The sequence below is a fragment of the Nelumbo nucifera genome, chromosome 8, assembly GCF_055504915.1.
Source record: "Nelumbo nucifera cultivar China Antique chromosome 8, China Antique-T2T, whole genome shotgun sequence".
Lineage (NCBI taxonomy): Eukaryota > Viridiplantae > Streptophyta > Magnoliopsida > Proteales > Nelumbonaceae > Nelumbo > Nelumbo nucifera.
Window position 1 is genome coordinate 6,066,458 of NC_142656.1, and position 15,411 is coordinate 6,081,868.

Here is a 15,411-nt window from a genome sequence, read left to right on the forward strand (position 1 = left end):
TGGTATTTTTTAAAGTACTTTTCATACTTTTTACCATAACACATTTGTTTGGGTGTTTTTTATTTGTAAAAAATATGAAATAAAAGTACAAAAAGCATGAAAATCCCGAAATCAACTTTTGATACTTCATATTTTTGGCCATTTGACATATTTTATACTTTTTAAAATGTGTGTATCATCAACTTTTGATACTTCATATTATTTGGCCCTTTAACATATTTTATACTTTTTAAAATGTGTGCATCATCCACACATGTGATGTTTTATACAAATGTCACGTGAAAATATAGGCACATTAATATATTCAATGACACGTGACATGCATTATTGCTAATTTACCTTTAAGTGCCATGTAGCACATTCATTTATGCTGCCACGTGACATCCACATTCATCAATCCAACATTCAAATGCCATGTGGCTTCTATATATGATGCCACATGGCATATATATAGTGGCATCTAAACATAATTAATAACAATTGTATGTCACGTAACATTCATCTATGCTACCACATGACATGTAATACCATTGACTTACCTTTGAATGCCATGTGGCATCTACATGTCAATGACCAATATTAAAATGCCACATGGCATTCATATATGATGTCATGTGGCATCTACATGTCAATGGCTCATATTCAAATGCCACATGGAATTCATATGTGATGTCACATGACATATCCAAATTATTGACTTATATTCAAATGCCACGTGGCATCCATATATATATATATATATATATGTATAACATTTTATTGCGTGGCATGCACACGTATAAAATATTTTATTGTATATAAACACTATCATTTACCTTTACTTTGAAAAACATATTTTTGAAAAATTTCTATCCAAACAAATTTTAAAATAAAAGTGCAAATTAAAAATATACCATATATTTTATACTTTAGTGATGTTGAAAATACAAAATATGAAGTACCACCAAACATGGCCTTATATTTTACAAGGAGTACAAATTCAAGGTTTAATACAAAATATAAGATTTTGCACTCTACATATTTGTATTTGTATTCCTTTGAAACTAAGCCTTAACAATGGTTATAGGTTCAAATTTGATGCATTACTTTATCATTAGTTCAAGGCCTTTTGTTTTTCTAGTTTGTAGAACAATTGTAGATTTTGCCTTTATTCATCATCTCTCAATAGGTGTGGCCATATCATCTGCTGTCTACCTACAATTTAAAATTTTCAATTTTTTTCCCTCTCCTGAATACCCTAGGAGTATAGCATCCAACCGCATATTGAGAATATCTTCCTTTAGATTTAAAAAAAAAAAACAAGCATGGAAAATATTTCAAATGTACATACAAATAACATGCTCTCTAGGCATATACACGATTTTTGCTTTTAAGTCATGCCCTCTCTAACTCAACAATATGGAGGGCTCTCACTTGGAAGGTGTTGTAAGGGCCAATGTTCTTTTAAGTGTGCAAGATTAGCATTCCGCTTAGATAAAATCTCATTGAAAATTTTCATTTTTAATAATCTTATAAGCTTAAAGTTTATAATTTTTATTAGAGATTGATTAATTTCAAATTCCAAACAACAAAAACAGTTTAATTTAGCAATATCTCAAAAGAGCATCCATTTTGTCTTTTCTCGTTTTATAGATAAATCTTAACTATAAAAATTATTAAAAAATAAGACTTCAAATAAATATTGAGGAAACTAGCTCCTTCCTTTAGGCTATGTTTGGTTTGAAGGAAAATGTAGGGAAAGAAAGGGAAATATAAGAAAATCTATATAATACTTATAAAGGTTTCCTTACATTTCCCTTCCTTTCCCATCAAACCAAACACAGCAATACTAGCGAGGGGCATATGTGCTACATGTTCAGAAGGGATGATACAGCCATTTAACTGAATGGACCTGAAGCTTGCACCTTTAGATAAAATACTCTAAATTATGTTAGGGAACTGAAATAGAAATCAACAAAAAAAATGAAATAAATTATAGTACGAGAAACAAGTGGCGAAGATTGTTAATTTCATGCTGAGACCGACACCTAGAAGATTGAACAGACACACAGATACAGATAGACAAACGAATTATTAACATTCAAGAAACAAATAGAAACGAAGAGATGCAAATGAACTGGACAAAAGAATTAAGAGTTGCGCAAATCTCCTAAAAACGCTGTCTCTGCATGCCATTCTACAAACCAGCGTGAAAGCCATGATCGCAGCAACGAAGTAACGAAGTTGCCTACCACTAGAGTTCACATCTGCGCCCCACAATGCCCCACAGCACATCCCGACTTTATATTGAGAACATCTTTTTATGATGTCTTATCATTTTCCGAACTATCATTGGGAGATATTTCCAATACAAGGCCAGGATGTGCTGTGGGGCATTGTGGAGCGCAGATGTGAACTCCAATTGCTGTAGGGCATTGTGGAGCACAGATGTGAACTCCTACTACTGGGTCTGGGACTCTGGGGAGGAGCACTCCCTGTTGCGCAGCACTGAGAAGTTGAGGTTAAAAAGGAGGAATATGTCTTAAGTGTATGTCATATCAGCAGCTGGTGTGGGATGTCACCCATACAGCAAACCCATAAGGCTACTGCCTGACTGCCATCCTTTGGTAGCCAAGGGACACCTTAGAGCACCTTACAACAAGAGAAACAACAAGAGAGTGAGGAATCAATAACCACGCAAGAATTAGACAGAAGAATAGTTCAGTACATTAAAGGGGTGTTCTACAACATGTTATCCGACTATAATTTTGTTTTCACTTTTCAGAAGCAAAGATGTTGGTTTTATTTTAAGAAAAAATTCAAATGCATTTTGTTGTTTCAGTTTTGGAAACAAAAAAAAATCATATGCGACTAATGTGAGTGAAAACATATTCTATGTTTTTGTTGTAAGAACCAATTTGTTTCAAACCAGACCGTTTTTATTTGTTTTTAAAATTTGCAAGAAAAACAATCAGAAAAAGCTTGTGTACAGTTTAGATGGTATTTGCCCAACATGAATAGTCTTGTTTCTCAAAACAAAAATAATTGCCACATCAAAAAGAAAAAACCAATATTTACAAGTCTGTCAATTCATCATCTCTTCTTCAAATATATCTATATCTATACTACCGTAAAAGAACGAATTCTGTTTTTTTTTTTTAGAATTTTCACTGGACATTTTCCACCCCTCCTATCTAAACATATAATGGGCACAAAGAGGGAATATATATATCCTTTACTCTCACTTCAGAAACCGCACATTTATAATCATTCAAAAACTGCTCACTTAATCAGGTTTACAAGTATTAATCATATAAGATATGGTTTTTGGATTTAATTTTTATTCCCTGCAAAGAACCCAAGTCAAATATCTGCTTAATATAGCATTATAAACAATAAAGCCATGAGAAAGATTTTGTTCAACATGTGGGGTTCCCTTGGGCCATAAAAATAAATCCAAGTCAAATCAGATTGAAAAGTTTTTTAGACTAAATAGTAAGTACGCTTTAACGATAACGAACAGTGTATTGGGTTGAAGGGTCTGCAGGTGTTGGCTCCTTCCTTGATTGTGTTTTCCGGTTATGGCTCCCCTTTCTGTCACGACTTCCGGTTTAGTTTTATCCTCTTCTACTTGGCTATCGAATGAAACTAATCAACTATGAACAGAAAAAGGTCGTGTACCCAAAGGGCAAAGAAAATTGGAATAAGGTTCAAACAGGAACAAAGATGTGAGTTTGCAATTATTTGATCAATGGAATAACCAATGATTTCAGCTTTCAGATGCATAGAACTAGACATCTTGCAGTAGGGGAGGGAGCCAGGAAATTTTTACAAAGGAGGCCAAAACCTAAATGAAGTACGGATGGACCCATAGGGGGAGGGGGGCAACCATTGAGTTGGAGAGTGGGGGGAGGGGAAATTTTACATAAAAAGCTGTAATCATGGTTTTTAAAAACGAACCGGTCAGGGTCCGGTTACTGGTTTGAACGATCCGACCGTTCAACCTAAACGATCGGCCCGTTCTGACAAAAATAAAATAAAAAATAAAAAATTGGAAAACGATCAAAACCTTTCGAAGTGAAGCGGCCGGTTCAGCGATTTACTGACCAAAATCAACGGTTTTGGGGGAAAAAGCAGTTTTGGAGGAAAACGGAACCAGTCTGGTTTTTCCAGTCCGACCGTCCAGTCCAGTCCGGTTTTGAAAAGAGTGGCTGTAATACAATGGAGATTTTCTAAACCATAGGGAGGCCATGGCTCCCCTGGGTCCCCCCTGGCTCCGCCCGTCTTGCAGTGAGTTAACTACATTCATCTTTCCAATGTTATCCAATAAAATTGATAAATTTAACAGCAGTTACTAACAGGGAAATACAATATGTTAGAGACAAATCAAAGGACCAGTAGCCACCACAGATTTATTAGCACACACCACTTAAATGAAGCATGACATTACTCAACGCCCTCTCGTGTTATCTGTATGGGCAGGTATCTTGTCCAGTGGCCATGGTGCACCGGCCATCACAGCTTCAATTTCCCATGTCTCCCGGGGACACTTGGTGAGATTTTTGCAGCCATTACAAGTAACATACTGGCAAATACCAAAAAGACAAAATAAATTGGTTGGATCACTGAAGCAAATAACAGCAGATGCTCAGATGTCATTTTCTCTTTGGTACCTTGAGGAAAAAATAAATATCCTGCAGGCTTTGTATGAATATAAGAACCAAGCAAAAAAATTGATAAACAAAAGCACAAAAAATAGCATTATCCCTAGCTTAGACAGACCTCTTTGCAACGAGAATAACAAGAACATTCCAAGGCTGCGTTTAGTTTGAAGGAAAAAGTAGGGAAAGGAAGGGAAATGTAGGGATTTGTAAAGGTTTCCCTAGTTTTTCCTTCAAATCAAACACAGCATAAGGAAAAATGTACCTTGACTGGAAGCTTTACTTGATCGGTGTGCGATCCCCATATATTTACAATTGCAATAAGCCAATAATATGCACAAATATTGTATGATCGTTTACCACATTTATTGGTAATAAACACATACACATACAAATTAAAAAAATAAAGAAAAACATTTGCAACACTACTAAATTAAGTCATCAGCTCTCTTTTATATAAAACTACAAACCATATCACTGCCACATGCACGATAAGTCGCATGATAAAGTCAGTTCGGATCTTATCCTTCTAGTTTTCCCAGTGATCCTTCACAATAATCACATTTCTGCTACACTCGTTTTTAGAAATTTTGTTTCTTGACTGCACAACACAAAATTTTCCTTTTAGCCTAAGTGGTGTTACTATCAAATAGGTTCTGCATGCACTCATCCATTTTTCCCATCCTGCTCTAACTCTAAGAAAAAGTCTTCTCTCAATTTTCTTTGTTGTCAACTTTCACAACTTTCTTAAGAAAGAGAAACTTCTCTCTGTAAACCATCCCTATTAAGCCTTGGTGATTTATTAAGTCATCCTCCATATTTTAGGTCTCTTTTCATCCCATTAAAACAGTTTTCAAAACTTCCCTCTAAAAACCCTTGTTCTTGAGAGTTCCTAATTTCGACAACTCTTGTCCTTTTGTGACAAACCATTTCAGAACCCCTCCAACTTCAACCCCCTCCTTTAGTTTACCACCCTAAACACTCATTTAAAGCAGTATGAAAAATTCTATTCCAATCATGAGATATTGAAAATTTCCTCTCTAGAAATCAGGAGCCATTGCTTGTGAAACATAAATTCTTTGGCTGACAAACATGAGAATGCAGATTTTAGTCTGAAAGTGGCCACTTTGTGCTAAAAAAATGTCAAAGGTTAGGTCTTTTTATTTTATTTTATTTTTTTTGATAAATAATGTCAAACATTAGGTCTTTATCCAGTCCATCCCTCTCAATACTCCAGATAGCTAGTACAAAGTACATTGGATAATGACTTGTTTTCTTTCTAGAACTTCCTCCAAAAGCCCTAAACTAGATTCCTAATTAAATCATACAATTCTATAGCCCTAGATAAACCCTCCTCTACCTTCCCTAAACACGTTCCACAAACCAAATTTTCGGATTAATCCCTCAAAAATATTATTTAATTTCAAATTTCCAATTTTCCCTCAAATTTGTAATCAATACAGCCTTGGATCTTACATCACTTCAATTAATCAATTAATGATAAATTGGTAACAGTACAAATAGTAATGCAGAGTCAAGCCCACCTAATACATATAAGCATGTGGTCTCCACCATAAAACATGCATGACAAACTGGCCATTGAAGATGAACATGTTAATGTGTGGGATTGATTTATTTTGTACACAGTATTGCAGGAAATGATACTACAGAGTCTACAGTATTAGACTTTATCGATCTTTTATGATTAATAAAAGTTTAACAGAAGCCATACCACATCACTTTCAATTCGGACTCCACCAAAGCTTTTAAATCTGCTAATTTTCTCTTGATTGAAGAATTTTGATGTATTTGAACTCTGCATGGCTGGATCCAGTAGAGCATCAATGAAGTAGCATCCAGGCTCGACGGTTATCACCTGTAGCATAAAATTTCTTAAGTATGTTTTCCACATATTTTATGTGTTGTTGCACACATTCCTTGCATGGTTATTAAAATGAAAAAAGAATTAGATAGCATTAATTGCAACTCCAAGAATGTTGTAGTCTAGAATATGGTATCGAATAGCTATTATTCATAATGAATATGTTGCTGCATTTTCAATTTTTGCATCACAGATGACAGGCTCTTTTCTTGCATGATGATTTTGGGAAGGATAGTAAGATAATAAGGGAATAGAAAGTGTCAATTATTAAGACAGTGGTTTAGTTAAATGATATGGTTTGGTCATCTGCACTGAAGAACATTACCCACACCCTAAGAAGTATGCTGAAGTAGGATTTCTGTATCCAACAACAAATGGTCAGTGTAAGGCTTAATTGAGTAAACATTAGTAGCCGCCATCAGATTCTTTTTCCATTTATTGAATAAAAAAGTAGAAAGATAAAGAAAAAGGAATATGCAACCAATTTTAATATGGCAACAAAGCAAGGCACCATCCCATAAGGCTCAAAGAAATCACCTTTCATGACAAGAAAAAGGACTATGGAGTCTGGAAAGAAGGTCAGGCAAAGGTAAGAATCTCTAAAAGAATTCTTTGTAAATCATTTATAGAGACACCTATGAGTTCCTTATTGCTAGGGCCTATGAATAAGCAAGGAAAATTCAAGGACCGTTCCATAATGCTGCAACTTTTTAATTGAGCTCTATCCTAAAAGAAACCAGACAACTACAGTAAAATCTTCCTTTGACAATCATCAGAATGCATTTAGTGACAGCAACAACTACAGTGTATTCTTTCTAGCCTTTCGAGTCCCAAACATGTTTGCTTGTTGGTAATTTCCCTTTTCTTGGAACATGTACATGGGATCTAGGCATTCATTTTACATGTACATGAATACGCAGCTTTCTACATACTCCTAATGTCCCAATACTAGTTAGAATTTTGGAGGTGAAAGTGCAAAGACATTGGCCTATTACTAACCATGCCCTCTTGGAGTTCTCTAATTGTGCGCAAAGCCTTTAAACCTGGTTCTTTTGGCCTTTCCATTCCCTGCTAGACATGTAAAACATTAGTGTAGAGAAAAATGTTAAATACAAGAGTTCTCTGGTACAGAATCTCCATGTCAAAAGGTTATAAAAAATTAAAAATAAAACCAAATATAGCTAAATTAACACCAAAGACCTTAGCATAGCCTCCGGGATCATGCGTATCAATGCCCAAAAAATGTCCCAAACCATGGGGCATGAAAACAGCACCCAATCTTTCAACCATCATGTCATCAACATCACTGGGATAAATGTGCACAGAAAAAGAGTTGGATTATTAAATCCATTTACCATCTTGTTGCAACTATATGAAAATGCATTTCTGGAGAAAATACCCAAGAATGAGGTCTTCTATCTTCAGAGACTCAAGAATTATTCTCTCAGCTAATCTGAAACCAGGGCATAAAAAAGAGAACAGATTCAAAGTCAATATATAAAAGTATGTCTATGTGTGACCAAGTAGATGCTGAAAACTCTGCAGTTGCTTTGAGTAGGAATCTGCTGAATTAAAAAAAAAATGAAAGAAAGTAGTTTCTTGAAGAGAGAAGAAGAAGAAGAAGAAGATAAGTTGAAAAGAAAAGATAGCAATAATCTGGCCGCCCCATTCACTTATTATTTATACTAAAATAATAGAACAGTACAAAGACAACTATGCCCTTATAGGGCAGCAAAACATATAACAGCATATATAACACTCAAAAACATAATAAAATTTGGACTCACATAACTACTGTGGTCCCCACCTCCTATCTAACAACTAACATAAAACATCTACTCAGAAAAACATCATAAAACTAATTAATCTTCAACACTCCCCCTCAAGTTGGGAGTAAATGTCACACATTCCCAACTTGCGTAGATCATGTTCAAGCTTGTTCTTTGCCACCCCTTTAGTGAGAACATTAGCCAGTTGCAGCTCTGAAGAGACATAAGGCAAACAAACTTCTCCGGTTGTTACCCTTTCTCTTATAAAGTGTGTATCAATCAACTTCAATGTGTTTTGTCCTATCATGCTGAATTGGATTATGGGCAATATTGATTGCAGCCTGATTGCCACAGTATAACATCATAGGTTCCTCTGCTTTCACCCCAATCTCACTCAAAAGAGATCTAACCCAAAGAAGTTCTGAGACACCATGAGCCATGGATCTATACTCAGCCTCTGCACTTGACCTTGCCACAACCGCTTGCTTCTTACTCTTCCAGGAGATCAAGTTTCCACCTACAAAGGTACACACTCCTGATGTAGACCTCCTGTCATCTAAGCATCCTGCCCAGTCTGCATCTATATAGGATTCTAGCTTTAGATTCTCATGATTTGAGAAAATAATGCCTCTACCAGGGTGCTTTTTCAGATATGCAAGTATTCTCTCAATAGCTTCCCAGTGCTGAACCCGATGTGCATGCATGTACTGACTCACAACACTGACAACATAAGAATTATCTGGTCGTGTCATACACAAATACAACAGTCAGCCCACCATTCTTTGATATCTCCCCACATCCTTTACCAATTCACTGTCCACACCATTAATTCTGTAATTTGGATCAATAGGAGTGTCTGCTGGTTTGGTCCCCAGCTTCCCAGTCTCTCACAGTAGGTCAAGTACATACTTTCTCTGTGAAATGAAGATCCCATGCTTGTATCTTGCAACTTCAATCCCTAAGAAGTATTTGAGCTCACCAAGATCTTTGATCTCAAATTCTTGTTGCAATGATTTTTTGAGATCATCAATCTCTTCCAGATCATTTCCTATCACCACTATATCATCCACATACACAATCAGAATTGACACCAAAGCATCTCTCCTCTTCACAAAGAAGGTGTGATCAGACTGTGTCTGTGTGTATCCAAAATGGATGAGTGCCCCTCTGAACCTGTTAAACCAAGCCCTAGGTGATTGTTTCAGTCCATACAGAGATTTTCTAAGTCTGCACACCTTTCCTTTACCAACATTTTCATAAAAGCCTATTGGAATGTCCATATATACCTCCTCCTGTAAGTCACCATTGAGGAAAGCATTTTTGACATCAAGCTGGAACAAGGGCCATGAATAGGTGGCTGCTAGAAATAAAAGAATACGAACTGAACTCATCTTAGCTACTAGTGCAAAGGTTTCCAGATAATCAACACCATAGGTCTGAGTATACCCTTTTGCTACCAACCTTGCCTTGTACCTCTCTATCTTGCCATCGGCCTTATACTTCACTGTGAATACCCATCGACATCCGACTGTCTCCTTGTCTAGGGGAAGATCAACTATTTCCCAAGTTTGGTTTTTGACCAAAGCATCCATCTCATCTTGCATGGTTGTTTTCCACTTAGGTTTGGAGAGAGCCTTAGTAACATTCCTGGGTATAGACACAGAATCCAGGGAAGAAAGAAAAGCACAGTAGGCGGGTGATAAGGCACTGTAGGAAAGATGGTGTGAAATGCAGTGGGTTGTACACTTTCTCTTCCCCTTACGAAGTGCAATGGGAAGATCAAGGTCAGTGGGATCAGCTGCAACAATGGTGTTAGGCACAAAAACATTATCATCAGAAAGCATAACAGGCTCATGCTCAAGAGGAATACCTGGAACTGTATCTACCGAATCTGGAGTTTCAGAAGGACTGACAGAGAGTGGTGTGGGTTGAGGATGTGTGGAGTCAACCATCATTTGTCGGCGTTGATATTGCTGTGAGGCTGCCCGTAGTGGCTCAGGTAATGAAACTGGAGGTGCAGGTGCTAGCTGAACTGATGGTGCAGGTGGTGGTTGAACTGATGTAGATGTTGGCTGAACTGATGAGGTTCTACAGAAATAGGAAGAGGAACAGATTGTGAGTTCTCCCCAAAACTCTCCCCCTGAGGAGAACCACTCGAGAAGAAGAATGTGGATTAAAAAAAGGTAACATCCATAGTGACAAATCTGCTCCTTGACACTGGGTCATAATAACAATACCCCTTTTGGTTCTGAGCATACCCAAGAAAAACACATTTCTTGGCCTTAGGATTCAATTTCTTGCGATGAGGGCCAAGAATGTGAACAAAAGAAACACAACCAAAAACCCTCAGAGGTATATGAAATATCTCTCCATGTAGAAAAAGAAGGCTAAATGGCACCTTAAACCCCAAAGTCCGTGAAGGAACACGGTTAATCACATGTACGGCTGTAAGAGCTGCATCTCCCCAGAACTGCACAGGAACTGAAGCACACACCATAAGACTCCTTGCCACCTCCACAATGTGTTTGTTTTTCCTCTTAGCAACTCCATCCTGTTGCGGTGTATATGCACAACTGCTCTGATGAACTACACCATGTTCTAAGAGATACGTGGTTAGGTCCTTCTCAAAGTACTCTCTGGCATTATTTGATCTAAAAGCCTTAGTTCTCACTCCAAATTGTGTGAGAACCATCTGGTGGAATTGTCGTACTAAGTTAGGAACCTCATCACGTGACCTTATCAAATATATCTAAGAATATCGTGTATAATCATCCACAAACAAGAGAAAGTAACGGAATCCTCCCATGGAAGGGATTTGATATGGCCCCCATACATCAGTGCGAACAATATTAAAAGCAGAAGTACTTCTTTTATTACTTGGTTTAAAAGAATGTCTACAATGCTTTCCTAACTGACAACTCTCACACTCCAAAGTAGATAATTGAACAAACTCAAACAACTTTGGGAAAAGACATTTCAAAGAACTAAAAGAAAGATGTCCCAAGCGATTGTGCCAAAGCATAATCTGGTTCACTGACTCTGACCCACTATTACTGTTGCTGCTAACATGATGGCCCTAATGTCTCGGAATCTCATCCAAAAGGTAGACTCCATTCACCTCACGACCACTCCCAATCATCTTCTTTGACTCCAGATCATGCAAAACACAATTACCAGGAAGAAACGTCACAAAACAATTCAAATTTTTTGTCAAAGAACTAACAGACAGTAGGTTGGTATGAAGTCTAGGGACATGTAAAACAGAAGACAGAGTTATATCATTGGTCACTCTAACTGTCCCCTTCCCAACAATGGGCATATGTGAACCATCTGCTGTAGAGACTCTGTCTCTACCAGAGCACAACTGATAGGAACTAAAAATGGTAGGGGCATTAGTCATATGCTCAGATGCTCCTGAGTCTATAATCCAGGGAGGTCCCTCCTTACCTGAAGTAGATGCAAGATTTGCAGTTGCATATGAACTACCTGTATGTGCAAAAGAAGTGGTGTAGTTGGCTCCTGCATTCTTCTGTCCATCTGAAAGGCTAGAGCTGGGTGAATCTTTCTTACTCATAAGCTGTCCAAACCTCTCCAATTTTGTTCTCACTGCTGCTACTGCAATGGATTCCCAATCAGTTTGGGAGAGAGGGGCTAAAGAGTCTCCTGTAGTGGCTACATTTGCATTTCCCTTATTGTTTCTTATCCGAGCAGGTATAAGATTTGGATGAAGCTTCCAACAAGTGTCCTTGGTATGCTTAGGCTTCTTGCAATAATCACATAGCCGACTGGTCAATCCCAGGCTGTCTCAGCATTACATTCCTCCTACTTTCCTCTCCAGAGACAAAAGCATAGGCCTGAGAGAGTGTCACATCCTCCCTAGAAAGAATATGCTGCCAAGCAATGTCAAATTCAGGGTTCAGCCCTGCCAAGAACTCAAAAACCCTATTCCTCTCTACCAGTCTGTGATAAGTTGTTGCATCATTTACACTTTCCCATAACGCAGTATCTAAGTGATCCATTTCCTGCCATAGGGTTTTAAGCATGGAGAAATACACAGCAAGAGGTTTTTCTCCTTGTTTCATACTTATCACCTGATTTCTTAACTGATAGGCTCTGGCTTCATTAGCCCATAGGAATTTTTTTGCAATACGAGGTAACATAGAATTACACAACCAGGACATTACCATGTAATTCTCTTGCACCCATTGGGTGGGATTCCCTAATTTTCCACGGGCATCAATAGCCATCTTAACTGATTGTGCCCACTCCAAATAATTTGTGCCATCAAGTTTTACTGTAGTAATGATCTCAAACCCAAAAATATCACTACTACCTCCAACACCCAGTCCCACAGTACCGGTAAATTTCATCTCGGTATTCCAACTCTCTATTTTACTTCAAACAGCTCAATAATAAGAAAAAAATAGATTGGAGACCTTCAAAAAATAATTTAATATCACACATAGAAACCAACCCTTCCGGAAGAAGAAAACCCTAGCTGGAGAGAAATCTCTCTCCTCTCCACGCCTCCCAACAGAGAGAAGTGAATCGATCACTCCAGGAGGCCTAGAAAATTTCAGAAACCAAACCGCCCTCTTCAGAAAATCAAAAGAAAACTAACACTACCTGGGCGCCCAAGATCAAATAAAAAACAAAGAGTCCAACTTTTCTGGGACTCTTCCCCGTACTCCAGTTCTTCCTGATTTTGATGCCGAACAGTAGATCACCTTCCTAATGTCTAGATCCCACCAAAAACTCCAAGAACTGGGCAATCTATAGCAGATCGATCAGCCCTTTACTACTTCATGCAGTCGGTTGATCTAGGGCTGCATAAGAATGTTTCAAGAAACCCTAGCCGATGCTCTGATACCAAGTAGGAATCTGCTGAATTAAAAAAATATATGAAAGAAAGTAGTTTCTTGAAGAGAGAAGGAGAAGAAGAGAAGTTGAAAAGAAAAGAGAGCAATAATCTGGCCGCCCCCTTCACTTATTATTTATACTAAAATAATAGAACAGTACAAAGACAACTATGCCCTTATAGGGCGGCAAAACATAAAACAACAAATATAACACTCAAAAACATAATAAATTTGAACTCACATAACTACTGTGGTCCCCACCTCCTACCTAACAACTAACATAAAACATCTACTCAGAAAAACATCATAAAACTAATTAATCTTCAACACTTTGTTTCATAGTTCTCAAGGTGCCAAGACAAAACTAGGTGACCAGGGAGTGGTTAGATGCCTATGCACCTAAACAATGAGTTTTGACAAGTAAAAAAAACCCTAAAACCCAAGTTGATTTCTTATTTTGCATAGTAATCAGCAATCATCTATAATGGCAATTAATAACAATATTAATCAAATAACTATGAATTTTATATCAAAACATAGAAAATCATCAAACTCATGAGAAGATAGGAATTTAAATATATCACTTCCAATATTGAAAATATAATATTGCAATGTAATTATAATAATCTAGTAAAGCAACTATATTAAAAAAAATAAACTAATGAATATTATCAGTACATCCGCTTTAAGATAAGTTTTCACAAAATTTTTCTTCAAGTAAAAGAGCCAAAAAAAAAGAAAAGAAAAAACATTCAAATATTAACACAAATAGATGCAGAAAATACTCGTGCCTCTCTAAGGGATGCTCGTAATGCTTATATCTTCAGATTTAATAAAATTTAAACTCATTTATCAAAAAAAAAATAGATGCAGAAAATACGAGAATTCAGAGTAGTTAATTGTTATGAATTCATGCAAGGCAAAATGTGTATTACAAAATTCAAAAAATAATAGGAGCAGTCACTAAGATGGGGTAGAGCCCCTGTTTTAGCAAAACAAGAAGTTAATAATAATATTAACAACTAGAATTTTTAAGCTAATACATTAGTAATTATTCAGTGGATGTTCATTTTAATAGAATGAGTCAACCAATTAAAGTATTTTGAGAGTGTTGTAAAACACCTGCATAGAATCTTTACATGCCTGGATGCCTACCTTGTCACCAAGGCATATGCCTAACAAGCTGAGCAAGTGCCTTTTCTAAATTCGTGAACAATGCATTTGGTAACCCACCTACACACCCACCTAGCTGTCACCTTGACAATTATTCATTGTTTGTTTTGATGTCAAGTACAATGCTCATAAGCATTCAAGTTTGTATGATATGTTTGCCCTATGCAACAGACATGGAAATGCATATTGGTGCAAGACATGGGCACAAAGCATCAAACAAATGAAACCCGACAGTTGAAAATTATACCTACAGTAATTCAGATAACGCAAGAAAAGAAGAAAAGAGAGAAAGGGAAAGAAGAAAAGAAGAAATCGAACCTCTCTCTCTTGCCCCCATTCATCACTTTTATTAATAATTATAAGTCTAAGTACAAGTACTTAGATGCCCTTAATGGGGCGGCCAGCACTAAAGAAATAATTAAAGAAAATAAAAGAAGTCCCATAACTTTTAAACACTACTTAAAAGAAATAAAGAACACTAGGGCCCATTCAGCCCATCCTCACTACACTCCCCCTCAAGCTGAGCATAGATGTCAATTATGCCCAGCTTGCTTACATAATATTGAAGCTTTGCCTTTGGGACTCCCTTAGAAAATCTGCTATTTGCTCTTCTGATGCAATGAAAGGTAGGCACGCTGAGGAGTTGCTGCTCACCTCAGGAGTCTCCTCAAGGGAGACCCTTCCTCCTACGCAGAAATGAAGAGAAGAGAGAGAGAGAGAGGTGTGGATTCAATTGCATGTTCATTCATTCGGCCAACCCATATTTATAATGGTTTTGGGTTACAAAATATCTCAACAAACTCTGTGCTCTAACGAACTCATGCAGAGGGACCAACTGACGTGTTGCTTGTTGCAGTTAGGTGTTGAAACGGCTTGCATTTGTTCTTCCTAAGGTAAGTGCGAGTGAGCGGAGGCCTGGGCCTCTGGGTTGGGTCTGGGCCTTGGTTCCCAACAGTTCCCCTTCCCTCAAGATGGGCCTTGTCCTCAAGGTCCAAATCTGGAAATTGATTTTTCGGCTGCCAATACGGTTCCCACGTGGAGTCATGGTGGGGAAGCCCAGTCCAGGTTAGTAAGGCTTCTTGCACTAT

The 15,411-nt window shown here is 37.3% G+C and overlaps 1 protein-coding gene across 2 annotated transcripts in view; it reads right to left on the bottom strand.

Annotated features, from left to right (window-relative positions):
* Positions 1-2,441: 2,441 nt before the first annotated feature.
* LOC104600769 (Metallopeptidase M24 family protein) overlaps positions 2,442-15,411 on the bottom strand; it is a 68,949-nt gene continuing 55,979 nt past the window's right edge. The window contains exons 12-17 of one of the 2 annotated variants that reach the window (XM_010263905.3): positions 7,922-7,975; positions 7,723-7,828; positions 7,522-7,590; positions 6,373-6,516; positions 4,406-4,564; positions 2,442-2,631 (exon numbers count right to left, since the gene is read on the bottom strand). In XM_010263905.3, coding sequence (XP_010262207.1) covers positions 4,430-4,564; positions 6,373-6,516; positions 7,522-7,590; positions 7,723-7,828; positions 7,922-7,975 — 508 coding nt within the window. In that variant the 3' untranslated portion in view covers positions 2,442-2,631; positions 4,406-4,429. Of the gene's footprint in view, positions 2,632-4,289; positions 4,565-6,372; positions 6,517-7,521; positions 7,591-7,722; positions 7,829-7,921; positions 7,976-15,411 lie in introns of those variants that run through there. The other variant, XM_010263904.3, reaches the window with a different exon arrangement.